Source organism: Neofelis nebulosa, chromosome 2, assembly GCF_028018385.1.
Source record: "Neofelis nebulosa isolate mNeoNeb1 chromosome 2, mNeoNeb1.pri, whole genome shotgun sequence".
Classification (NCBI taxonomy): domain Eukaryota; kingdom Metazoa; phylum Chordata; class Mammalia; order Carnivora; family Felidae; genus Neofelis; species Neofelis nebulosa.
Genome location: NC_080783.1, coordinates 27,078,812 through 27,105,847, shown reverse-complemented (window position 1 = coordinate 27,105,847; position 27,036 = coordinate 27,078,812). Strand labels below are relative to the sequence as shown.

At 36.8% G+C, this 27,036-nt stretch overlaps 1 protein-coding gene across 43 annotated transcripts in view; it reads left to right on the top strand.

Moving 5' to 3' along the window:
* Nucleotides 1–25,513, top strand: part of MAP2 (microtubule associated protein 2) — a 284,391-nt gene extending 258,878 nt beyond the window's left edge. For 28 of the 43 annotated variants that reach the window (XM_058706697.1, XM_058706637.1, XM_058706717.1 and 25 more), the window contains 5 exons: nt 3,476–3,816; nt 14,968–15,060; nt 17,028–17,109; nt 21,231–21,343; nt 21,571–25,513. In XM_058706697.1, the coding sequence (XP_058562680.1) occupies nt 3,476–3,816; nt 14,968–15,060; nt 17,028–17,109; nt 21,231–21,343; nt 21,571–21,786 (845 nt within the window). In that variant the 3' untranslated portion in view covers nt 21,787–25,513. The remainder of the gene's footprint in view (nt 1–3,475; nt 3,817–14,967; nt 15,061–17,027; nt 17,110–21,230; nt 21,344–21,570) is intronic. The other 15 variants (XM_058706777.1, XM_058706925.1, XM_058706974.1 and 12 more) reach the window with 1 other exon arrangement.
* The last annotated feature ends 1,523 nt before the right edge of the window (nt 25,514–27,036 follow it).

Sequence of the window (27,036 nt, the reverse complement as noted above, 5' to 3'; positions counted from 1 at the left end):
TGAAGTATATGCCAGGAACCCTTTAAGATCACAAAACTATTTCTTCGCAAAAATAAAGTATTCAAACAAACTAGCAAAGAAGGCATTGAAAAGATAGTGATCCCCAGAGAAAAGACTTCAATTCCAAATATCCGGAGTTGGAATTGGGCATCAGCAATATGGAGGCTGTTCAGACAAGACAAAGGCACCAAGTGCTTCCCAGAGGTATACCTTGAGTTATGCTTCTATCTGTGGTTATGGGAGCAAAATGGTACTTTATTCATAACTTCACATCTTCAAACTACTGTGCTCTGCCCTCTAAAATGCATCCATATATAAATTGTCCTTTATGATCTGAGCCAATTCTATTTTGACTTTCTAACTTTATTTACATTCATGAGCATGATGCATTTTATTATTTGCTAAGAAACATAACTGATGCCCTGATAATCTCAGGACATTCGGTTTATTTTGTTTCCCTATAGCAATAGCTAAAAAGCCTAAGGACAACTAAAAGAACAAGTACTGTGCTTCCCCCCATTCACCCATCATCTCCGTAACTACACACAGACACGTTCTGGCATTTTGTACCACTACTGAAAAGATTTGAAGGAAACAAAGGTATGCCCTTAGCACAAACGGAGAGAAAGGCATTGTCATCGAGGAGTTGACAAGATTAATAAGAACACAGTTTCATAAAGTAATTTGTAAATGTATATTTTCTCAGATATATTTCACATTGTTTTAGTATTTCAGATTTAATTAACTCTTTCAGTTTCAGAACAAATAGGAAACACTCGAAGTTGCCATTTGATGACTAGAATATAATTTATTATACTTTGAATCAATCCTATCTATTCAACAGTGGTGGTAGGGCTTAATGCTTTTGGTTTTTCTTCATTCTCCAGATGTAACACAAAACTTTCATTCCTTAGTTTTCTGAAGCTTAAAGCCATTCTCTATGGGTATAGAAAGGACTCTTTAAAAACTGTTATTTCTTTTAGTGAAACTTGTTATGCACATGCAGAATATTGCTTCAGCTCAGTCTCCCTTGAGTAAAACACACCTCAACACACTGATTAATTCTGAATCCAATTTGTACTGATAAAAAAGAAAGTATGTTGAGCTCCTACGTATACAGATCTCATGGAAGGCACCAGTACAGTGACAAATAACAGAGAGAAGTTTCCGCTCCCCAAAAGACCTGAGCTATTCCAAGGTAATGAAGGCATAGAGAAAACATTTAAGGAGGAAATGAAGTTTCTGAAGAGATTTTTCTGAAGGACAGAATGACTGACTCAAACATCAAAAACTTGGTCCAAAAACGAACTTTGTAGCAAAGAAGCCTCAAAAAGCCAAGTTAGCTGTGGCTGTATCATCTTGGTCTTGAAATGTCATTTTTGTGGAAAGCAATAAAAGTCGTAGAACGCACACTCATCTATCATGTTAGTCTTCTTATATCCCATTTCCTATTGTCAGTTAAACAGTCTGCCCATGGTTGGCCCTTACACGTTAAAAAACCAGGACACAGGGCAGCTTTCACTTATATGTAAAAACTGTTCACTGAAAGAAGTGAAATGCTCCTGTTTCTCCAGGAGACTGAACACAGGCCAGTAGGTAAATAGATATTGTCTGTAGATTATAATTATCTAAGAAACTCTCTTGAGCTCATTCCCTGTAATTATTCCAACAATGATTAATTATCCCCTTTCTCAGGCAGAACTTCCCACACTGATGACCAATTGTACGAGATGACTCAAAGATCCCTTTCACTTCATTGATTTAAAAACTAATGACTTGTACCTTTGTCCTCGACAAAATTTCTAGATTTATTGACTTTACAAAGTATATATACTCAGTAATAAAAAATAAAATTCATGCCCTTCCTATAAAACACCAAAAAAAAGTGAAAGTATTTGAATAGTAAATGTAAACAATGTAAATAAGTGTTGTATTATTAGACTGAATGTGTTATTTTAAGAGAAAAGATTTTTAGAGCTCAGAGGCTAAATATCATATCTGGCTTTGAATTTAGTATCATCTGGGTAAACAAGCCTCAGTATCCTCATTCTTGAATTTAGGAATAATAAGAGCTGCCTCTAACTACTGTGTTTGTTTGCTCATCACATGTTTGGTATTCACAAAAGTGCTTTGAAATCTATAAGGTGCTGTAGTCTCACGTATCTCTTTTTTTTTTTTTCAAAAAAGGATTTGAAATGGCATTCAAACACACAGTTAGAAAGTTAATGTGAAAGAAACATAGTACAGGAAAATGGGCGGAAGGAGCTAAATAGTAAAATGATGCCCAAGTCGGGTTGAGGCAAAGAAATGCCTCCCACAATATCATATTTAATTGACAATGGGGGATTATTGGTTTGACTCCAAACTGCAAACTAGCAATGAAAGTATAGGAGAAAACAATCAGGTACAAGATGCACAGTGGATATATTGTTAAAATACCCTATTTTTCTAAGAAGAAAAATAGATTTTTTGTGTGTGGTATTAAGAGCTGAGACGAGGGACGCCCAGGTGGCTCAGTCGGTTAAGTGACCGACTTTGGCTCAGGTCATGATCTCCAATTTGTGAGTTCAAGCCCCACATCAGGCTCTATGCTGACAGCTCAGAGCCCGGAGCCTGCTTCGGATTCTGTCTCCCTCTCCTCTTTGTGCTCTGTCTCTCTCTCTCTCTCTCTCTCTCTCAAAAATAAATAAATGTTAAAAAAAAAACTAAAAAAAAAAAAAAAAAAAAAGACCTGAGACGAATTTCCATACAAAGGAAAATGTAATACTGTAGAACAATGTCTAACATGACTGAATAGCCCTCAGTATACACATTTGCAATTCACAGTGTTCCTCAATATAAATGGAAGGAGTACCACTGAAATGCAATTCAATAAATAATTTGTACACAGCTCAAAATTACTGATATAAACACACAGTTGTATGTTGTATGTCTGCCTGAATCTTGGAATGAACTTACTGCACAAAAGAGCAAATGGTCCACATTATAATTCAAGGAATCTTTAGTAAATATGAGCCCACACAAAAAATACAGTGCAGACACTTCTTCCAACTAAAGGCAGATTCATATGCCTTAATGATCACACAAGTATAAAAAACTTTTGACACATTCAAAGTTAGAAGGAAGAATAAATCAAGAAAACCCAAGTTCTTTCTTTGCATTGATAGCAATGCATTTTCACAAATGTTACCAGGTTATAAGCCTTTGAAAAAAGGAGTACTGATGCATAGGGGCACTTGTACCCCAATGTTTATAGCAGCACTCTCAACAATAGCCAAATTATGGAAGGAGACTTTCACCTTTTGGAGCATTGTCGTTATCCATAAATATTCTCAACTCCTTAAGCATTAACATATTGTGAGTTCTAACAACCCGTGGGAAGACGATGTCTTGAGGAGAATTTTCTGATGCTGTGGTTTCAGTTTTGTTTTGTTTTGTTTTGTTTTGTTTTGTTTTGTTTTGTTTGTGAATATAGGATCAGAGCCAATTCGCAGAGCAGGAAAAAGTGGCACTTCCACACCCACCACCCCTGGATCAACCGCGATCACTCCTGGCACCCCACCAAGCTATTCTTCACGCACACCAGGCACTCCTGGAACCCCTAGCTATCCCAGAACCCCTCACACACCAGGAACCCCCAAATCTGCCATCTTGGTGCCCAGTGAGAAGAAAGTTGCCATCATACGTACTCCTCCAAAATCTCCTGCTACTCCCAAGCAGCTTCGGCTTATTAACCAACCACTGCCAGACCTGAAGAATGTCAAATCCAAAATCGGATCAACAGACAACATCAAATACCAGCCTAAAGGGGGGCAGGTAAGAATCATATGAACCCATATTTGCTGCTGGAAGTAAATTGCCACTAATTATTAAAAAGCCTTCCTCATATTATATGCTAACAGTTCTTACAATAAAAGGGAGGTGGAGGTGTTAAAAAAAATTAATGGTTATGGTTCATTGCCAAGAGTTTAGACCTTATCTGAGCAATCTAGCTTATCAAATATAATGAAAATGGCATGAGATATCCATTCCTTCTGGTTATTATCAGGTAAAAATGGATTTGAACATGCAGGAGAATTTTTCCATTAATTGCTAGCAGATCTTTTCTGAATGTATGTCTATTGCCTTGTGGACTTTGGTTTAAGAGATTAAAATTACATTTCTGATATGAATTTGAGTGTTCTAGTTTAGATCCTGCGACCTCATTTGACTATATTTTAAGAATTCCACTTTTATCTCCTTTCTCCTTCGATGATTTTCTATGACATCTTCTACCATTTCCCCATCTCTACACCAACACCAGAACAGTTCGCCAAATTTCTTTTCTGGCTGCTCATGTTTACAAATTGCAAAGGGTAGACATTCGTGTTGATGATAAACAGGCAGTTTTGTATAGTTCTGATGCATGAGATTATTATAGCAGAACTCTTTTAGATTAATTATATTGGATAGAATTATTAGTAAAGCGCTACCTATTAAGTCTTAACTTCGGCTCCAGTATGAACGTTCACATTTTTACCAACCAAGGGTGTTTGAATTCTGCCTTGACCGGAACCTTGCTTACATACTGTTTGTTTAGATGAAACAATTAGCCTGGAAGGAGATAATACAAATATCATTTCTTGTTTTTGTTGTGATATTGATCTGCCTATGGGATAGTTTGACTTTTCTTGTCAGTAAAGAGATAAAACACCCATCCTTGAGAGAAAGAAGAAAGAAAGTATCATTTCCTTTGTGCATCACCAAACTTGTAATGCCCTCTCAGCATCTCCAAAAGCCTTTCTTTTAACTTCAGTATTCTTTTCTGCCTCTCTTTATTTTGTGTCTTTTATTTTCTGCCGCTGATTTTTGGTATCCTTCTTCCATGCCAAAGAAAATATATTTTAAGGCAGGTTTAGAAAAAAGATCTTGCCAAAATGTGAAGCTATCAAGGATTCCTACTCACAGCTGAAACAAAAACTCAGTATTGCCCCTTCCTTTAGCACCAAACTTGATTGCTGTCTCATTGTGATTCCTTTCCGCAAAGCCCAAGGAGTTATGAAAAATCAACCAAAGAGTTGGAAGAAGTGGAGGGCAGGGGTGGTGCTCAGTATGCCCTCTGCAGAATGACTGTAACATTCTCTAGTAATAAAGTCATCGACAAATGCTTTTTCATACAAGATGTTATTAAAATATGAGCTGCAAGAAATCTTTTTTAAACAATACAAAACAAAAAACTAATTCTACCAAATTTGATCCTGTAATTCCATAAATCTCATAGTATTCTTGGATTCCTCAGAGTTTTACACACTCCAGAGAATGAAATATTTTGAGTCTTTAGGAAATACCCAAATGCTGTATTACACACCATTTGTAATATTTATGTTTTATATTTATATATAAATATTAGTTGACTAAAATAAATTTAGTACAAATTTTAAAGTATCATTTTAGTTTTTGTTGAGATACCTATTAAAATACAATAGCCAGTAAGTATATTTAGAATCAAATCTCTTTCTATAAATATCCTTTTGGTTTGTATTTTCCTGATCTAAATGTGGGGTTTATTTGCTTATATTCTAGAAAATACTGATACTTAACATGTTTCTTCCTAGAATCACAAGGGAATATAACTCATCTCCAAAATATTTTCCTGAAAGTAAAAAGAAAATGTAATCAAAATGGAATAATTATTGATATAATTTGACATGGAAATTCTATATGTGACTCCTCAAGGTAGAGAGGCATAAAGAATGGTTTTAGCCTCCGCTTTGCCACAGTCACTAAGGTTAAACCAGTCCAAAAAATATGAATACTTCATCCTTCTGCTTCTTTACCATATCTGATTGTGAATATTTTTATGTCTAATTAATTGACTTCTACTCTACTTGGTAATTCATAAAAGTGACATAAAGATGTCTCATTCTCTTGAATTCAACTAAAATGGCCTCAGAGATTGTCATAATTAAGGGCTAGTAAAGACATATGACACAAAAATTACAGAATAAAAATAGCCTCAAACTCATGCTGTCCTTTGAAGAAAATCTCTTCTTTCATAAGGCAAGTGTTAATCTGCTGCAAAATTATCCTATCTCAGCTGCAGATGACTTGGAAAAATGTCCACAACAGTGGAGTTATGAAGTGACTCTTGTTGGAGAAGCAGGAGATATTTCCTCACCAAGATAAACAGATGGAAGGAAGATACTTGCCTTCTATTTGGTGATAGATGGTACAATGTGTTTAGGTTGGAGGAGGAAATAAATTGGGAAATTGAGGTGCCCTGTAGTTGAACTGTCTTGGTAGGAAAAATACATCACTTAACACTTTAACAGTGTTAATATAAGCTGCAAGAAATCTTTTTCTTTGAGGCTTAAAAGACTCAAACACAAGGAGTAAGGAGAGATTCTTTTTCTGTACATGTTAAACTGGAGGTTTTGACTGGATGATTCAAGATTCCACTTTACAGAATGACTAGGAAACATTTTTATGTTAAAACATGTTAGAAATTATCAGGATGATATACTAAAGACCCTTGTTATCTGATTGAGGATCCATAAATGCACTCTACTGGGGAGACCGTAGCCAATGGCATGTTGTTCCCAATTATAAATTGATAATCCTAAGATATTTGAATGGATGGTGTTCAACTCAGAATCATTGAAGAGGACTGGATAATAGCAATACTTTCCGTAGAAGGCAAGTTTTATAATAGAGATATGTAGTCTATAGATATTAGGAAAAATAGTCACACAATTCTTATTAATAAATAAAGGAGGAAAATTATAGATGTAACCTTAATTCTTCTACACAGGCTCTATTGTTAAATCTGAAGTGGTTAGACTGTATGCCAATGATTTCATTTTAAAAGCTATATTATTGCTGTTTTAAAGTTTGTATAATCATGAAGAAATGGGAGGGGAAATATGTAATAAAAAATACATATGTCTTGGGAACCCAACAACTTTCGAGTTGGGAAGCTTTATTATTTGCCTGAATCTGAGCATTTATTGCCCTTCTGTATGTATAGGTTGTGTGCTTACATTTATTATCGCTTCTGTTAAAAGTCCAATTTTATATTGGAAGAGAGACTTATCTCTGTGGCTCAGTTCAGTGAAGCAAATCAATGCATAATGGAATAGATAAACTAGCTGAAGATGTGAGGAGCTTTACAGAAAGCAATAATATTAATCTTTTCAGCTAAAACACAAATTCATTCTGCTGGAAAGAACATACCCAATCCTAGATTCACTGTACATTGTGACTTTGGTTAATTTAACTCGAGGCTCAGGTAAGACTATCTTAGTGTATTAACTTGAAACTATCTCAATGTAGTTATCTCCCTATTCTACATGAAATCTAAATCTAGATTTTACAATCAATAGTGTTAGCTTTTTAAGAACACAGCTGCTTGATTTAAACAGAAGTAGGAAAATAAACAGTTTCTCTAAATGCGTGGCATAAAAAATTTAGGCAAGAACTCAGTGAATGGTACTTTTTACCCTTCCTATCAATGGATCAGCTTTTTTATAGGTACTTTGATTTATGTGGAATACTTTTACATGCTTTAACAAGTTTCTCGTTTTTTTCTCCAAAAGCTTTATGAAGATCACTATACAAAGAACAATTTTTGTACCCTTGTCATAGTTGAAAGTTACTGATGGGGTGACTTCACAAAAACTATTGTATTTTATAGCTTTTTGGATATGATGGTTAGCTAGATCATGATCTCTGCAAGGACATGTCTATGGATTTGACTGATTACCTTGTGGATTATATACTTCTCCTTCGTTCATGGAACAGTCAGTCATTTTCAGGTCAGCTGCGCTACAGATGGTGGCATCTTCAAGTCACACCTGTTAAAGAAAAGAACAGTACTTCTCTTTTATATACAGAATCTTGTAGAATGTGTCAGTCTATTACCTTCCCAGTCAGTGTTGCCCTAGCATCTTTTTAAAAAACTTATTTAGAGGAGCACCTGGGTGCCTCAGTTGGTTAAACATCCAACTCTTGATTTCGGCTCAGGTCATGATCTCATGGTTCATGAGACTTGAACCCCGCGTGAGGCTCGGCCCAGAGCCTGCTTGGGATTCTCTCTCTCCCTCTTTCTCTGCCCCCTCCCCCAGTCACACTCTCTCTCCCTCCCTCTCAAAATCAATAAGTGAACTTTTTTAAAAAGACAATAGAAACAACAAAATATACTTCTTTTTGTGGTGCCATTAATATAATGTATTTGTACCATCTTGATGCCATACCATTTCATTTAAGCAGATGGTGAGGTCACTTTAAACTCTCAAATTCATGGTTCTACTTAAGAGATTGATAGTATTTTTGCACGACAACTCATTAAGAATATTCACTTAGCTATTCTAACAAATTCCTTAAGTATGTGCCACAAAGGGCAAGCTGAACTTGAGTAAAGCAATCAGTGCTTCTGAAATGTAATTGGGAGAGAGGGAGGAAGGAGGGAACGGATGAGGGAAATGTGGACAGGAAACTTTTTTAGATTTTCTTATAAAGTTTTAGGAATTAGAAAACTTTTTGGGCCTTTCACATGTAATTTGAATAAGTTACTTTTAGTTTCATATTCAAGGAGAAAATGGAATTAATGCTGGAGGCAAGTAATAAATTATACTGAAACAGGGTTTTTTTCTCATTCTGTCAAATTATGATGGCCACCATTGTGAAAGGTCTACTGAGTGCTATTAACATATAAGTAAATTAATAAAATTGTAAGCTTTATAAATTAAAAGAGAATTAAAATTTATTTAGATTCATTCCTCATTTTCATTGGGTATGATTTTATCAAACATTTATTAAGACCCTGATGGGTACTCTATGACAAATGGAAAGAGACATGGTCTCTACAGTCTAGGCAGAAAAGAAGTGGCTTTTTTTTTTTCATTTCCTATCTTCCCCTAGCTGTCTTGCCCTTATGTAATAATTTAAAGTCCTTTCCAAGCCATTTCTTTCCATCTCATTGGGCTATAAATAAGTGCTAAATAAGAAAAGCAATAAAATACCCCATAAGCTTTAAAATACTGTCAATCCAGCATGAAGAAAAACTATTCACTGAATATGCATTATATTATACTGACAAGGGTGTGTGTGTGTGTGTGTGTGTGTGTGTGTGTGTTTGAAAGTCAACATTATCTCAAAGCAAAAGCTCCTTAATATCATGGACCCTGTCTTTATGCAAGAGAAATTTTATAACTATAATTCAAGTATCTTTCGTAGGGTAATGAAAAATTTTGGAGCTAGGCTTCATAAATATTAATTATTTAAAAACTATGATAAAAATCATTACAAGTTGAGTTCTATAGAGTCCTTTTTATGTTTGCTATTTACTTACAAGCCAAGCAAGGACATAGGAACAACCTTGAATCTCAGATTATTTTCAAACAACTGAACTAAATTAAAATTTTTTTAATGTTTATTCATTTTTTGAGAGAGAGACAGAGTGTGAGTGGGGGAGGGGCAGAGAGAGAGGGAGACAAAGAATCTCAGAGCTCCAGGCTCTGAGATGTCAGCACAGAGCCTGATGTGGGGCTCGAACTCACAAACTGCAAGACCATGACTTGAACTGAAGTTGGATGCTTAACCTACTGAGCTACCCAGGCACCCCCTAAATAAACCCTTTAAAACTTCCTGCCTTGGGGTGCCTGGGTGGCTCAGTGGAAATGACAGCTTCCAATTCTGTCTCTCCCTCTCTCTCTCTCTACCCCTTCCCCGCTTGTAGTCTGCCTCTCTCTCGAAAATAAATAAACATTAAAAAATTAAAAAAAAAAAACTTACTGCCTTTACACTTGGTTCACTATTCCTTAAATTTCTTACAAATTTAAGCTGAACAAAAAAATGTAGTGCCAGTGTTCAACCATGAGGTTAATGCCTAAACTCAGTGTCTGTTCCACCAAACATTTCTTTACAAATTTTTCAGCATTATTTGCTTATTCAGGGTTTTTGATGTGGTTCTGTTTTTTGCTGTGTGGCATAGCCTGCATAGAAAAATTGGGCTGGCATCTTGATGGGCCCCTCCAATGTATCCTTTTGCTTTAGAGCTCTGTGGAATTGTAGGTTTTGATATAAACTGTTATTTCTATTTACATGTGCACTCTATTTATTGCTTATATTTGATACATCAAATTCTGAAGAAGTTATAGGTCAGTATAGGAAGAGTTAAAGTTTGAAATAGAGGGGCATCTGGGTGGCTCAGTGGGTTGAATAAACGGCTCTGGATTTCTGCTCAGGTCATGATCCCAGAGTCGTGGGATCAAGCCCCAAGTCGGGTTCCGTGCTGAGCATGGAGCCTACTTAAGATTCTCTTCTTTCTCTCCCTCTGCTCCTCTCTCCTGCTTGCACTCTGTCTCTCTCTCTGTGTAAATTAAAAAGAAAAGAGACCTTGCAATTCAATAAATAAAAAAAATGTGAAATAGAGTATAAAGTCTATATGCATTTTAATCTGAGTACATGGTTGTTAACAAAAGAGTCTTTGTAAAACATCATCTGTTCCAGAGAACTTTTATTCTTCAGAAATATCTGAGGTTGTCATTTTTTTAAGTGTTTATTTCTTTATTTTGAGAGGCAGGAGAGGCAGAGAGAGAGGGAGAGAGAGAAAGAGTCACAGCAGGCTCCATGGTCAGCACAGAGCTCCACACGAGGCTCAAACTCATGAGATCATGACCTGAGCCGAAACTGAGTCCAATGCTTAACTGACTGAGTCACCCAGGAGCCCCTTTTGTTTTAATACATGATACTACAGGACCCTAAATAGGCTCAATAAATAGTTTTCATTAAAATTGAATGCTATAAAATGGGAAATACTTTTGAGAGAGAGAGAGGGAGAGAAAGTGTTTTTCTAATGCAAGGCCAAGGAAAGGCTTTATTTTTAAGCACTCCTGAGAAATCATGTAAAGCCAAGGGAAAAGCTTAATCTCCTGGAAAGTTGAAGGGAAATCAGTTGAGTGTCACTGGCCACTACCTGTTCAAAAGAAAAAAAAAAAAAGTATTCTTTCTAAGACAACGTTAGATGGAGGAATAAAGAAGTGATACAGCAATTAAGGACCATACCTAGCTAGAGGTTGTCTGTAGAGCCTAGCACTATCATGTAGGAGAGCCAAGAAGAGAATCCAAACTTTTGAACTCCCAGTTAATCTCCATATCTTGCTATCTTGAGCTGCATGTGGATCTTTTGATAAAGAAACCAGCATCAGAGTGTGTCAAATTTTAAAAAAAGATCAAAACACCATTGCTTAAGAAATTCAAGATGACATGGTGATTAATGCCTCTGGTTTATAAATCGTTTTACTAAAAACCATAAGCCAGGATTATATTTTCTTTCATTTTACACGTTTCGTATTTCCAACGAGACTCCGGTAAAAAGAAATTTGTTCTTGCCTTCAGACATATCCTACGTTTTGTCTTCTGGTCCTTTCTTAAAGCAACCTCATTTGGGGAGAAAAAGAAGTGTATTTCTCTAAAGGAGCATTCAAACTTCTATGCAGAGAGAGTACAGTGGCATATCATTTCAACTGAACCATCATTATAAAATCCAACTAGAGTCACACCAGGAATATCCAGAAAGTCACTACACTGGTCTTCCCTAATGTGGTGGAGGAAGATAGAATTAGTAAAAAGTAAAATAAGATAATTCTGATTAATTGTTCAATTACATTAGTCTATTCTTTTTAACTCTTTCTTATATGACTCTTATGTAAATGAAAAGTCAACAGTGAATGCAAGCAAGTCGCCAACCTTTGTTCCTGAGACTGAAATCCTTTTTTGCCAGCCTCCCTTGAGAGGGACTGATGGGCTGATCCCATGAGAGGGACTGATGGGCTGATCCTTGAAGAATGACGAGTTCCAGACTCAACTTGGAATGAGGCATTCTAGCGAGAGATAACATAAAGAAAGCATGGGAATAAACTTCAAAATGTAAACAAGGGCCTTAAAGTATGGAATGCAACACTGTCTGGCCAAAATGTAAAATTTTGAGAAGCAGGCTCAAAAATAAGAATTTGGAGAACCTGATGGCCTACCTAAGAATTTTTGATGCATCTAATAGAAAATAGACTTTGGGAGAATTTTGAGTAAGGCAGAGCTTTAGGAAGATGATTCAGTTAATTGAAATAATACATTTCCCTTCCACTATAAAGTACACAGAAGGAAAGATTGCTACTCTTTCAAATGACTCCATTTTGCATTAATAGTGCAGGTAAAAATTTTGACTGAAAGAAATTGACAAAAAAGATAAAATGTGCTTTAGAGTTAACCTTGTATAATGATTATTCAAATATTTTTTCCTCCATATCATGAATATAGAAAATTAGTTCATCAAATAGAAGTTTGTTATATTTTTTCTAGACCATCTCTGAAATGTCAAAATAATTTTCCCTTGATATATAGGAAAACAAAAGCTCAATGGAAATTCCTTACCCAAAAAAGTCATTTTTATTTAGACCCGTCCATAGAGCACAGAGAGTTAAAATTTGAGTCTCTGATTTAGAAAAAGAGCATGAATCTGGAATAAAGCTTTCTCCTTCACAGCAGCTATCTATTTTTCTATTTTGTGGAATGATTTCCGAGGACTGCTGATATTTGTGGAATTAACTCCCTAAGGTGTTAATTATTTGTAAATGATCCCAGAGTTCTTTGCCATGAAGTATTCTGTGGTTTTGTTAAAGCATAAATGTGCATCACATGGACTAGGTGGGTGCAAGTTGTCAAGCTAGAGCATAACTTTACTGAGCATCAAGCATCTAGTGGCCAAAGTTATTTTGTTTCTGTCTATTCAACCATCAAGCAAAATGGTGAATGCCATATTCTGCCTTATTTGTTTAGCAAAAACAATATACTCTGAAGCTATTACAAATATGGATATATGTAAAGAACATGCCATTAATGCATGTCAAAGGTCTGCTTCATCTTAAGAATTGAAAAGACATAGGTTGGGAAAGTCTACCGTCAAAAAAGACCCCTGGTTGTTTCACTAGAAAATCTATGATTCTGTAGAAAATCTGAGGAAAATCGACAGAAGTCAGCCTTTAAGTTTTAGGATTTTAAGATTTAAAGTGTCTTTAAATAATGCTAGCAATGTGCCCCCTTTAGGTTTGAATCATTTGTTTTAGAAATCATAAAAATTGCCAGTTGATTAAATGTTAGAGTCAAACAGATTCATGCAACTAAAATTGGAATTTCCATTTTTGCAACAAGTGAATCAGATTTAACATTTGGCTTTGATCACTTGGTAATGAGTCACTTGATTTGTATTCTAATGATCTCTAAATTAAAATTTGCAAATGGAATATGAGACCCTGTACATCCACAAGGATTAGGAAAAATGGCTTAGATGAATTCTGTTTCATTGACAAAATAGATACTCATGGAGGATAATTAAAAGTATTATTATTTGAAATAATAAAATGATTTGCTTTCTACAAATAATTTATCTGTGAGTCTTGAGGTGTAATGGCCCTTGTTGACAAAGTTATTTGTGTCTCCATTTTATGTGAAATTCCTAGCATACAACTACACTTATTGTTAGATACAGACTCAGTGATATTACCCCCTTCTTTTTAAATTGGAATTTTTATCATGCCCTAAAGTGTGGCCCAGTCATCATGTTTTCTGAATTCAGATTTTGGCAAGAGGCCCTTTCCTTGGGCAGCCGATGAGAGCTGTCAATGATATTTCCCTGTAAGGGACAAGCTCTCTTGTCAGTGGTAGGCAGGCACTGCAATTTAAGCTTTGTCTAGTTAAAAATAGTCAGGACTCAATGTCAACTTGAATTTTTTACTCTGTTTTGCAAATACCAAGAGATGTGATACCACTCTTGGAGAGGGCTGTATATCTAGGATATATTTATTTAGCTTTTTATAATAAGAGGACAAACTGTCCCCTAAAGCATTGAAAACATAATTTCTCTTTAGCTATTAAAGGGATACCAGCAGAGTAGTAGAAGTAGCCAAAGTAAAATCAAAGAAACAAACAACAAAAATAAACCTTTCTTTCCCTGCTTACGTTATTCATGTGCCCTCCAAAACATGCAAAATTTAAGACACACGAAAGAAGTCACAAGAGCTATTACTTTACACATTACATTACACTAGAGTAATATCTGTCCAGATCTAGATTTGCTATTGTCCTTAAGATGAATACTGAACTTTCTGAAAATAGAAATAAAACGCCTAACCTCAAACCTTTTGGACCTAATGAAGGCCTGGACTACCTTTACATGACCTAGTATAAGTCAGCTAACTAATGGTCCTTGGTTTGCTTCCTTCTAAAAATGGAAAGAATGCTTCCACACCAATCATCCAAGGTTTATGGCTGTTTATGAGCAGCTGTCAGAGAGAGGCCTTTCAGAAGACCACTGAACCAAACCTGCAAGGCAGTAGTGAAGCCCTTTCAGCAGAGGAGGCCCTGAGCCTCCTTGTTGACCCCCTTGGGAAAGCAAGGGTTCTTCCACTGGATGCATAAGAACCCTCATCTATGGCATTCAGCCCAACCAGTCATGAACCTCACCTGTGCTATGTCAACCAATAAAAAGTCAAATGTACCAGGTAATTTATAATTACAATGGCTGACACTGTAGGATTTAAGGGGGTAGGGCATCTACTACACTGAATTACACTATTGGGCCTTTCATAGAGTAGACCTGAGTCCCAGCATTGTCCACAGTATCAGGAGCCTCCCCATCACAGATGACCCAATTTTTATTTTTCTATTCTTCTCATCATTTCCAGATTACACATGCCTACAACTTGGATATCTAAAGTTCTTGAGCATTTGGCCCTTGGGGATTCAGGAGAATAGCGGTTCATATTTATATGATAGATCTATTCTTCAGTTCCAGTGTTAGTTTTTTTTTTCTCTTAAATGATTATGTAGGTGGAAGGAAGTTTGGAGCCTCCTTGGCACTGATCCATTCTGGCTCCCTATACCCAGCATACTGAAAGAAAAATGCACGGTGAAGTTACCTCCAATTCCTTTTAGGTTAGGATTTTAAACAAGAAGATCGATTTTAGCAAGGTTCAGTCCAGATGTGGTTCCAAGGATAACATCAAACATTCTGCTGGGGGCGGAAATGTAAGTAGAAGCTTCTATTAGAAAGCTGTCCTGATTGTGTGGAGCCATCTGCACAGCCAGCACACTGTCTCTTTTCCTGCCTTCCTCACAATACACACCCCCCTTCCTGTTGCTGCTCCACATGTGCCCTGGCCGGGGAGCTGGTCACCCTTGCATTTTTGCTGGTGGACTTCCCATCCTTCCCTGTAAGGTCATCAACAAATTTCTTTCTTTGAATTGAGGAATAAAACCTTAATGGACTGCACAGTGGTTTTCAGGGGGATGGCAAACCCACCTCACTTGCCAATTTTGTTTGCTGGCCTTTGGCTTCAAGGTATTTCCTCATGCTGTCTCTACTCCCCAACAGAAGTCAGCTGGGCACACACACATTTATAGTTCCATTTAAATTACTCTTGAAGCAAAGGCTGATACACTTGAAAGTATCTAAAGTGTATTATGACAGTCTTTTGTCCATCGCTATTCATGAGAGTCAGGATATCATTTGCAATAATGCAAAACTAATGAAGCACAGTTCATGTGCCATTCAAAGTCCCAATATAAATTTCGTCTTGACGGGATTTTGTTTTCTGTGCCTTGAATTGAGTGGAAATAATGTCCTTTGAGAGGAAGGGAAAGATGAATCCATGTTTCTAAAATGTAGTTGAGGCAGAGGCTAACCCAAGGTATAGTCAGCATGATTCTTCACAAAATAAGAATAATAAAAGAGGTGAGCCAGGCTGACTATCTGTTCTACAGATCCTGTCACCTAAAACTTCAGAACCTGGCCATCTGTGACTTAAGTAATTTACAGTGTAAAGTCCAGATTTCTCACCTGTTTAATAACTCTTGGCTCCTTGCTCCTCAGCTGGGCAGAGATGGAGTCAAGCAGTGAAAGGGGACAAACAACTGCCTTCTACCAGGAGCTGTCACCTCTTGCTTGAACTAGTCCCACTGAGCATGAAAATGTCACTGTCATAGGAAGTCCATAACAAGGTTTGCTGGGCTCCTTTAAGGGTGCTGGGCTAAGCCTCAGGATCAGTATTTACATTGACACGCTGCCCTCCTCCCTGTGTCCTGACTGTAAGTGCAAACCATGTGATACTTTCACAGATACAGTCTCGGTCCTGGGAAATAACTGGAGGGTATCAAAGGGTGACCCCTATCCTCTACTGCAGGGCCTGCTGGTCCAAACAGCTAAGTGGCAAAGGATAAATGAGATAACTAACCATCTTAAAGAAATTGGGGGAGCTTCCAACCTCCAAAACAATAGTCTTAAACTTTCCTCTAGAGAAGAATCACTTGTTCAAATATGCAGATTCCATGGCCTCATTTCCACAGTGTCCAATTCAGTAATCCCATGTACATCTAATGCAAATGGACAACAGCCCACATTTGGAAAAGCACTGTTTCTAACACGGGGAGAGGAAATAATTTCAATAAAATACAAGAAAAAATGTTGATACCATCTTATAATTTGGTGTATGAGAAAAATTCCATTAGCCAAGACATGACAATAGTATTCTAGAAAAGCATGGTTACAGCTTTCTTCTTGTATCTTAAAGCAGTGGTGGTCTTCTTATATCTATGAGCAATGGTGGTCACTTTTATGTAAAAATCACTTTTAAAAAAATAATTCATCTCTTCACTTGGCTTTTTGCTTATGGGAAGGTTTAACACCGTGTGGTTTCATTCTCTGAGTGGAAGCTTGCCCTATTAATCCAAGTGTTGCTATCCTCTTGTGGCATGATCTGTTTTCTACTAATAAAATCTTCTATTCTAGGATTTTCTTTCACTTTAGTCCTTCTCCCCAACCAAACGTGGGAGGATATTGGGAGGTTATGTTTTCCTGTGTGTGTGTATGTACTTCAGTTTGGGTTTCTGTGTTGTTAGGTGTTGTGAGCTTGGATATGTTTGTGGGTTTTGCATATGAGCTTGGGAGCTTGTCTATGTCCCAACCATTTTAAGCATATTTTATGTGGCTCATACAGGTACAGATTGTTACCAAGAAGATAGACCTAAGCCATGTGACATCCAAATGTGGCTCTCTGAAGAACATCCGCCACAGGCCAGGTAAATAAATTCTTCTTAGTAGTTAGAGAAATATTAAATTGTGTTTAAGAAACTGACAAGCAAAATTTTTGTTATGAAATACCTAATTGGAAAAATGTCTCAAAATCCTGAAAATTCATGCTTTTATTAATAGAAGCTTAAGCTAGAAACTTCAAGCCATCTTCATTTGGACAGATAAACTTCAATATCACAAAGAGGCCACATATCATAGGACAAGTTCAAAATCAAAAGATATATAAAATGCATTTATCTCTACGTTCTCAACCTGCACACTGGATTTCTTTTAAAATATATAGTCCATAAAATACCTTGGGCCATGTATTCATACATAATTACATGAGCTGAAATTAGCATTTCCAAAGATTTTTCATGAAAACGGTTTTTCTACATTATGTGAAATAGGGTTTATGCTTAAGCAAAGCTGATGAAATGTTTTATCTGCTGAATTTCTAAGATCCTATAGTAGGTCAATAAACATTACGAACCCTCAGCAGAATGCAGTGCTTAATGGATCCATTGCTTGATGCAGTGCTTATCCCAATTTATTTAACCATTGGCCTCTTGTTTTTCTAGAATATCCTATGGGACTAGTGGTCTAAAGTAGAATTTATATTCATACTTGCTGGGAATTATTTCATCTTTAAAATGTAAATCTAACATATTATGAGTCATTTTTTATTCTGAGTATCATTATCACAGATTTTTATTAAATTCTACCTGCATGCCTATGTAAATAGTGGACAACTGTCAAATTTATAGTTTTCTTAAGAATGTTTTGACACAGTATATACCATTGAATTATAGAAGGACACGATGTTAGTATGCCTGATAACTTAATTAAACCAAGTAATAGGTTATTACCATTCATTATCTCAAATGTTATCAGAAACGAGGGATAAGAACTGTGAGCCCCAGGGCACCTGGGTAGCTCAGTTGGTTAAGCACCGACTCTTGATCTCAGCTCAGATCTTGATCACAGGGTCATGAGTTCAAGCCCTGCATTGGGCTCCACGCTGAGCTTGAAGCCTATTTAAAAAGAAAAAGAGCAACGACAACAACAATTGAGTCCAATAAGATTTGTTACCAAGAGAAGATTATTAGCAATGTACTAATTGAAAATTAGTTGAAAACCAAATGTAGATAGGATAAGTTTCAAAATGAATAAATGCATTGGAAACATGTCTAGGGGTCAGGCTTCACTTTGAGAAGGTGTGTTCATAAAGTAAATCAAGGAGTTAGAAAATACATATATGGAATCTCTGTTGGTTCACGATCCTCTTGGGAGCTTCCCTGGTATAATCTGAAATTGGCCCCTGTACTCAGAAGGCAGGAAGAAACTGAAGAAAGAGGCAGGCCACTCCAGGTTGGCAGTGACAATTTTAATAAGGAAAGGGAATTTACATATGACGTTTGTCTTGGGTAGCAGCAAGGTGGATCCCAACACCTACTTGCCAAATCTTAGAAGCTTATAAAGAGGCCTTAACTGGGTTTAGTCATGTTTACAGTGTAGCTGTCAACACCACATCGTTATCACAGAGCTATGTCCTTCGAGCAGCCTCTGGAAGCAGGAAAGGCAAGCAGAACCCACATTCCCAGGACAGGGTAGGGAACGAGAAGTCTCTAAGTGCCCGGGTCCAGCTCTCAGGTCAATCAGTGGTCATGTCTTTTTGTAGATTATCCCCAATAATGTCCAATACTAATTTCAGAACTGTTACCCTGGAATTAGCTTCTCTTTCATTCCTGAGGCAGCAGGGACATGGTGTCATACTGCATATCATCACAATTCTGTCTGTACCTCAAGCTTACAAACACTTAGTTGACTCTACTCCTGTGTCAACATAACAAGTATTTGGCCATACCACCTATTTTCTTCCAGAATTCAAAATAAAATTTTGAATTCTTTATTTTAGACAGTAAGTATTCCATTAGCCAAATTCAACCAGACTCTTGATGCACAGAAAAATGTTACACAGTTAAGGAAATAGTCTATGTAAGATTTATTGGTCATAAAAGACTATTGTCATAGACTCCCACCTATTTCTAAATCTGGATCTTACTTTTCTAAGAACTGCAGCAGATGACTAAATTCATAAAGAAGTGTTAACACTATGATCCTTGACAACAGCAAGCTTTTCACAAAGTTACTTTGGAATGTGGAATATGTACAGAGAAAATAACGGCAACAACTCAATACCTGGAAGCTCAACTTTAGGATGTATGAGGCCTGACAAAGATTATAGTCCTTCACAATCACTGCTCCTGGTGGGTGCCAGGATTCTTCAGGACCAAGGGGATAGATCCATGAATTCAAATGGGCTTCTCTAATAGTTATATAAAAGTTTCTAGTAGGATTTTCACAAAAACAGACTTCTCGAGCTTCCTTTCCTGAATATATTTGGGGTCAGCCTTACTTTTTTTTTTCTGTCGTAAAATAGAATTCAACAAAAATTTTAACACAGTTATGTTGACACAACATAGAATCATAAAAGAGAGCTTGAAAAGGCCACTTCTATTAAAGGCTACCAAAAAATAATAGAAAAGGTCCCAAGAAAGTGGATCTCATCTAGAGAATTCAACATCCTCTATGCTCTAATCAAGATAAGTATGTTTTATAAATCACACTAATCCCATCACAACTAACAAGTGAGACCCACATGGCCAGGTGAAATGTTGGAAGAATAAAATTTATTGCAATAATACATATTTTGAGGGAGGGACAACTACCTGTCTCCTATAAGCATGAGCTAAATAACATCATGCACATCCTATACCTTCAGAAAACGAATGGATATATCTTCAAAATGTAATCTAATCACACCATTTAATTTCAAGGGGCACTTTCCCAGGTAGTTGGGTGTCATTGTAAATGTCCAGGTATCATATGAGAAAAATACTGCAAGGTCTAAGTCTGTGAAGACTTAACAGACCTTTCTTTGCTGACCTTGAGAGATAAATAAGCGTCAAGAGTCCAAAATTGAAAAAGCTTTTCCATGTTTCTCCCAAGTCAAAATCCTAAGACAGATGCAATAGTAGTAGAGGATCATGTCATTTACCACTGGCCTTTCAAAGAAACGCACACAGCCAAAACCAAATTGCTAATCAAAGTGAAAGCAAATCTTAGGTGGAGAGTAAAGGAGTCTAATTCAAACTAAAGGACAATGGATACCAACTGGGCTTGAACTCCTTGCATTTGCAAGATGGAAAAGGCATGCAGAGATAGGGGCATCACTCTAAAAGGTGGCATGTTGGCACTCTCATCTATCAGTAGATCCTCAAATTTAAGACTAGCGTTTAGGGAAATGGCATGGTCCAAACTGTATCCCCGTTATCAGATCAAAATGAGTGTAAGATTGGTCCTATGGCATCTGTGTAAGAATGGGATCTCTTAATGTTCTCCTCCTATTGCTCCAACTGCTAATGATAACGGGACACTCTCAAAACTCTCTAGTTATAAACCACTTAGTTTCCAGCTCGAATTTCATCAGTCAAGCTCTCAGTGTTGAAATTTTACAAATGAATATATGACCCATATGTGCACCATTCCTAACCTATAGTTTTTTGGAAAAGTGACCTATTACCATGAAGAACATTAAAGAAGATCTTCATTTCAATTTAATTTGCACCCTTAAGGATAAGAGATTGGATGTTCCATGTTTTAGAAAGGGTGAAAGGAGATATTTTCATTGTGTTATTTTTAGAGTTTTTGTTGTATAGATAAGGAAATGCCCCTCGTATATTTTAGGTTAGACATAGGTAGATTATTAAGAAGAATTTATTAGTTGAAAAGTAAAGAGCAGAGGGGATAAGTTTCAAAATAGATAAGTGCATTGGAAACTTATCTAGACATCAGCCTTCACTTTGGCTTAGAGGAAAAAGATATTAATATGTAGAGCACGCCATATATTGGTACAAAATAAAGATGTCATTGCCTTGGGTGGTATGGGAATAATGGTATGGACTAGAATTCTAAAAAAATCCCCATCACATCCGTGGTCAAAAGAATAGTAAATGAAGTTTGTGCTTTGTGATGGTCTATCTACTGAAATCGTTTTAGGGAAATAGTCACCATAAATAGAAGATGTCATGGTAGCAAGGCATTTAAAAGCTTTGTCCTCTCACAGGTGGTGGGCGTGTGAAGATTGAGAGTGTAAAACTGGATTTCAAAGAAAAGGCCCAAGCTAAAGTTGGCTCACTCGACAATGCTCACCATGTACCTGGAGGTGGTAATGTCAAGGTAAGAAACAAGGTCGCGAGCCGAGCCTGTCTTATTTTGTTTTGTTTTAATCCTTCTGAAATACTCCTTATCAAAATGGGTCCCAGATGGAAGACCTGGGCACAGAGGAAGGAGAGATGGCAGAGCTGAACAGAAGTGACATTGACATCAGCTCTGAGACACGATGGGAGGTCTAGGGGCCATTTAAGATGCTTGAGTTAACAAGGACTGATGTTTGTCTTGAACAGATTGACAGTCAAAAGCTGAACTTCAGAGAGCATGCTAAGGCCCGTGTGGACCACGGAGCTGAGATCATCACGCAGTCCCCAGGCAGATCCAGCGTGGCATCCCCCCGACGACTCAGCAATGTCTCCTCCTCTGGAAGCATCAACCTGCTCGAATCCCCTCAGCTTGCCACTTTGGCCGAGGATGTCACTGCTGCACTCGCTAAGCAGGGCTTGTGAATATTTCTCATTTAGCGTTGAAGTAATAATATTTAGGCATGAGCTCTTGGCAGGCGTGGGCTCTGAGCAGGTGTTATATTCATTCTTTACAAACCATAAAATAAATAATCTCATTCCCAAACTGTAGTAATTGTTACAATTTTATAAAAAAAACAATGAATAGTATATGCAGAAATTGACTTGATTTCCATTTGCAACAGGAAGACACTGGCTTTACATGAGTACAGTTGGACAATTATTTTTGCTCTGCTCTGTTTTGCATGGAGTATTATTATTTTAAAACTTGCATTTTTACCTTTCATGTGCCTGAAGGCTATCCATACATTCTGAAAGGCCTTGTTGAAATCCAAGCTGCTCATTTCACTATTCTGTTGCTGGGTGAAAAGATAAAAGCTGCCCATTTTAACTTATTACAGGTTAAATTAAATCAAGGAGTCTGATTGCAGGAAGGAAAGAGCATGTAAGAAATAAGTTGTTGTTTTGTTTTTTTTTTAAGTGTTATTTTGTATAAATGGGAAGAAAGATTCAGTTAAGTTATTAACATTTGGGACCTGGATAATTATATCAGAGTATAAGTCAATCCAATAAATTATTTAACTAATTAAAAATAGTTACGAAGCATTTGATCTGTGGTTGAGGAAGTGGTATAAAAGTGCATCTCTTAGGAATGAAGCACTTTCATTAGGATGGGCTCGTGTCTGATTAGAATGTCAGTTGATCAGCTAGATTTGTGTCCACACTACCAGTTTCACAATCCCTTTCCATCTGTTTGATACAGTATTATAGATATAAATATATATATATTTCTCTGTGGCCATTTGTGATACTTCCTCATATACTTGAATATTATACTTCCTTATTCACAGTATCTGTGTCTCCTGCACCCTTTGGTGTTGCAATTTTAGGTATGTGAAAGTAGATGTTAGCAGGGTTCTTTCCCTACTCAAAAAAAAAAAAAATACATTAAAAAAGAACAAAAAGTTTTAGCATGAAGTTGCTTCCTGTAACAACTCAGAGCTGTAACCCTGTTTTAGTGCCAGATACAAGTCTCTCCCGTGATGCTAGGAAAAAATTTTTTTTCTTTGCTTTTACCAACATGGAGTTTGTGGGGGTGGGTCCAGTTATACATTGAAAGGGTTTACAGATTATTGGTTTAAGATTATGGATTTATCTCATTTTGAATTATGGAATAGTTTGGGTTTTATTCCTGTAATCATTCACAAAACAGACTTCTTAGGATTTCTTTCTTTTTTTTTTTTTTTTTTTTTTTTTTCCATTTGCTAAAGTTGAAACTCACAGAGGGAGTTTGGGACATGTTGCCCCACTCCTCCAAAAAGTTACTGCTAATTAAATTACCTGATAGAAAACATTTGGCTTTCTTACCCAAAGTAAAGATCCCTTGACCAGAAAGGACAAATACAGTATTTTGAGAAGGTATAGCTACAAAACATTTGAGATACAGATATCTAAATCAGTTTTTTCAGGACTCCCAACATTGCCCTCTGTAAAGGAACACTATATGACTATTACTTATCAAAAGGTAATGTTGGTCTGGCTTAATATTGAATCTAGAAATCACAAATGAACTAATTCCTCTCACAAATCATTCATTTTAGACTTGTGAATAAGCAATTTATAGTCAATGGCCTGAATATGCAATGAGTTACCAGTCTGGGTGGATGCTCTTATGTATTTTATCTCTGTTTTTTCTTGCTCGGGGCTGGTAGGTTGGATATGAACAGTCAAAGGCAAATGGTCTGATAGGTGTTTGATCTCCGTAAGCCAATTCCTGAATATAAAGGAGGAAATGATGAGCATGGATGTGGCAATGAGGAAGTATAGTAGTATCTAAGAACACAGCCGAGGGATACAAAGACAGAGAGACACAGGTACTGCCATTTTGTGACCACTGGATATTGCAACCAATGTGACTCCCATCAAAAAAACTCTAGGAGCAAAATCATATCATTCATTCTCAACAAGGAGGCTTTACATAGGCAAACATGTCTGAAAATATAAATCAGTTATTTTATACGGCAGTCAAAAAATTAGAAACTGCTCAGTATGACCATGGATATGTCTATTTTCTGCCTAGTAAGTGCTGTGATGTGGATTTGACCAATCTGAGCATTTTATTCATCAGCTTCCCTTGAAATGCACCAGAAAATAATGGAAGAAAGAATAGTTATATGGAGACTTAAGGTACTTTCTTACATGTTTGATAGTGTTAGATAGTGATTAAACTTCTCTAGAAAGAAGTTAACAGTTGGTTAGGACAGTCTTGACCCACAAAATAAGCATTTTTTTATCAACCTGGTTTAAATTTTTTGTAAAACTTAAGAATAAGTAATTATGCTGTACATATTAAAATTCCATTTCCTACAAATACTTGCCCCAAGTAAAGATTATATAAAGCACTAAGTTTAACTTAGATTTGGCATTAAAACAAATGTTGATTTCAAATCACAGCAAAATTATAATGAATAAATGCCCTTCCTTTGTATGGAAATGTGATTCTTTACAATGTTAACAAAAAGAAACTGATAATTTGTACCAATGGAAGAGGGAAACACACAGGCTAAATGTCTTCTTATGGGAAGAGGGGGTGGAACCTATCTTGCCTTCACTCTCAAGATTAACGACACAAATTAAGCTTTTTGAACACCACTCTTGTGGGGATACCCATACGCTGATCTAGAAATTAAAGCTTCATAGTTCCAATTCTAGATCTACTAATGCCAGTTTCTCTCTGGCTTTAGCCTTTGAGAACCTGTTTAAGGATACATAAGTAATCCAGAGCTGCGAAGAGTTAAAAGGCCAGCTTCTCCAATGAACTCACTCTCTTGGGTCACCTGCAACCAATAATTGGGTACTTCATAATGACACAGGGAAGATCCAAGTTCCTGATGAGTTTCAAAGGCCACGTTCATTTAGGAACCAACTCTCTCTGGATTCTCCTGCTGAGTTCCAGCAGGGTGATAGGCTGAAATCCCACCCACAAGCAAGACACCTGTGTAACACCAACTAGGTTTGGCTAAAGAAGGCTGAAGAGAGAACTCTGTTAAATGGAAGAATCTGCTGATGGTAGCTGGTCTTCTCCACACAGTCATATAGTAATACAGCAGGAAATAGAATCATCAGTCAAAATATAACATCATGTCGATATTGTTAAAGAAATCATCTCAATGTGGTTGATTGTGACATTGCTACAATTACACTTTTTCTCCTATTTTTCATGCCACAAAAATGAGGAAAATAAACTATTCATGGTCTAAGTACCCAAAAAACAAAAATACATTCATGACTTGGAAAGACAAACTTTAGGCATCCCTTCCAAGATTGATGTGCTAAAATCAACACTGATGTTTGTGTTTTTACCCCTAGGATTTTTAGCCTGGGTGTGTAGGTTGAGGCCAAGTCCCTCTGCAGGAAATAGCTTACTTTTAAACTTAGAAAATGTCAATCATGAAAATCTACTTCAACTTTAGCAAAAAGAAAAAAAAATCAACACAAAGTATACTCTGTATGCTGGGATTCCAAGGTTCCAACATGCCGCTACAAATCTCTGGGGGGTTTCTTTCTTCTGATAATTCTAGAGCCTGTTACCATAGAAAGGCATTTCTTCAATGGCTGGTTGTAGTTAGTTCATGTTTTTCAATCAAAATTTGCAAATGTATTTGTTGCTGTATAGTGATTGTTTTGCAAAATAAAATTGCTTGTCACCTAACTTACAGTCTCAGATTGTTTCTTCTCTGGAAAAAAACATTATACACACATGCACACACAGTGCTCAGTTCAATCAAGGAAAAATTATGCTGAGAAGGCTACAATTATCTCCCTAATTCCTACTGTGTACCAGGCTTCATCTACTACTGTATTTAGCAGGATGCTATCTGTTTTAAGTGACAGAAGCACAGATCAAATTGACTTAAGTGACCAACAATTCAAGCCTCAGGCATGGATGGATCCAGGCATTCAAAAGATGTCATTAGGAATCTTTCTTTTTCTAAATCTTAGCTCTGCTTCTTCTGTGTTGGCTTTATTGACCTTTCATGATGGTCACTGGAAGCTCCAGGTTTTACAACCCACTAAAGAAAGCCTCCCTCCCACTAGCATTAGCCAAGGTCCCGGGTCTGAAAATCATTTAAACTTTGGGTCACCTGCATACTTCTGCTGATTGCCCATGGTTGGGTCACATGATTAACTCTATCCCAGGTGGTTGGGGTAGGAGGAGAGCAAAGGAAGAAGTGGTCTTATCTGGACTACATAAACTAATCGTGAAAAGGAAATGTTCCCTTCTAATTAAATGTTCTGTCCTAAGTAAAGTCTGGTTCTACTGCTAGAAAAAAGAGGAATTGATTCTGTGCAGGTCCTAATGTGGACTTCCTGTGGGTCCATATGCCCTTTTCACTATCTTTATTCAATCCTTTAGCTTCTTGCTACTCAAATTGTGCTCAGGCATCACCTGGGACCTGGTTAGACATGCAAACTCACAGGCTCCACCCCCATGCCAACTTCCAGCATTTCCCTAGGTGAACCAGTCTGCATGTTAAAGATGAGAAGCATTCACCTCTTCTAGTCCAAGGGGAAAGAGCTCCCCTGCAGCCCCCTAACAGGTAAGAATTACTCCTAAGACTACATGAGATAATATCACCAAGTCTAATATCAAAGAGTCTAGATAATTCTATCACAAGTGGTAGAAACTTGTGACTGGTGGAAGAAGTGTCATATTAGAAGTTTTCCAGACTTGCCATTCTAGCTTGGCTGAAACCTACATCTACCAATGGAGTTATCACCTTCCATTCCATCTTTCTTTACTAATAATGCAGATCTTGTCCAATATAGCCAACATCACTGGACTTTCTCTTTAATAGTGTTTTTTTTTTATTAGTATCCTTGTTGTCCTTCAAGTAAGTCTTTACACAGGATTTAGACATTTATTTGGTAGCACTAATCACAATAAAGTCTTAATTTTCTTTTTTATTAACAAGGCAAAGATTTTACTTGTCTTGAGAAGAGATAAGTAACTCACATATAATGTAGGGTTACAAAATAACCCTCTAGCTTATATAGAGAAAAACTGTTCCTCTTTTATGATATGGTACTTCTAGAACATTGACTGAAGTAATTCAGGGATAGGATGTTGTCCCTGTCAAAAGTACACAGTCCAGCAACCTAAAATTGTTTCAAACCACTGTCCTTTACTAGGTTTTCTTGAGTGTGTCAAAGAAACATCACAGACACGCTCCA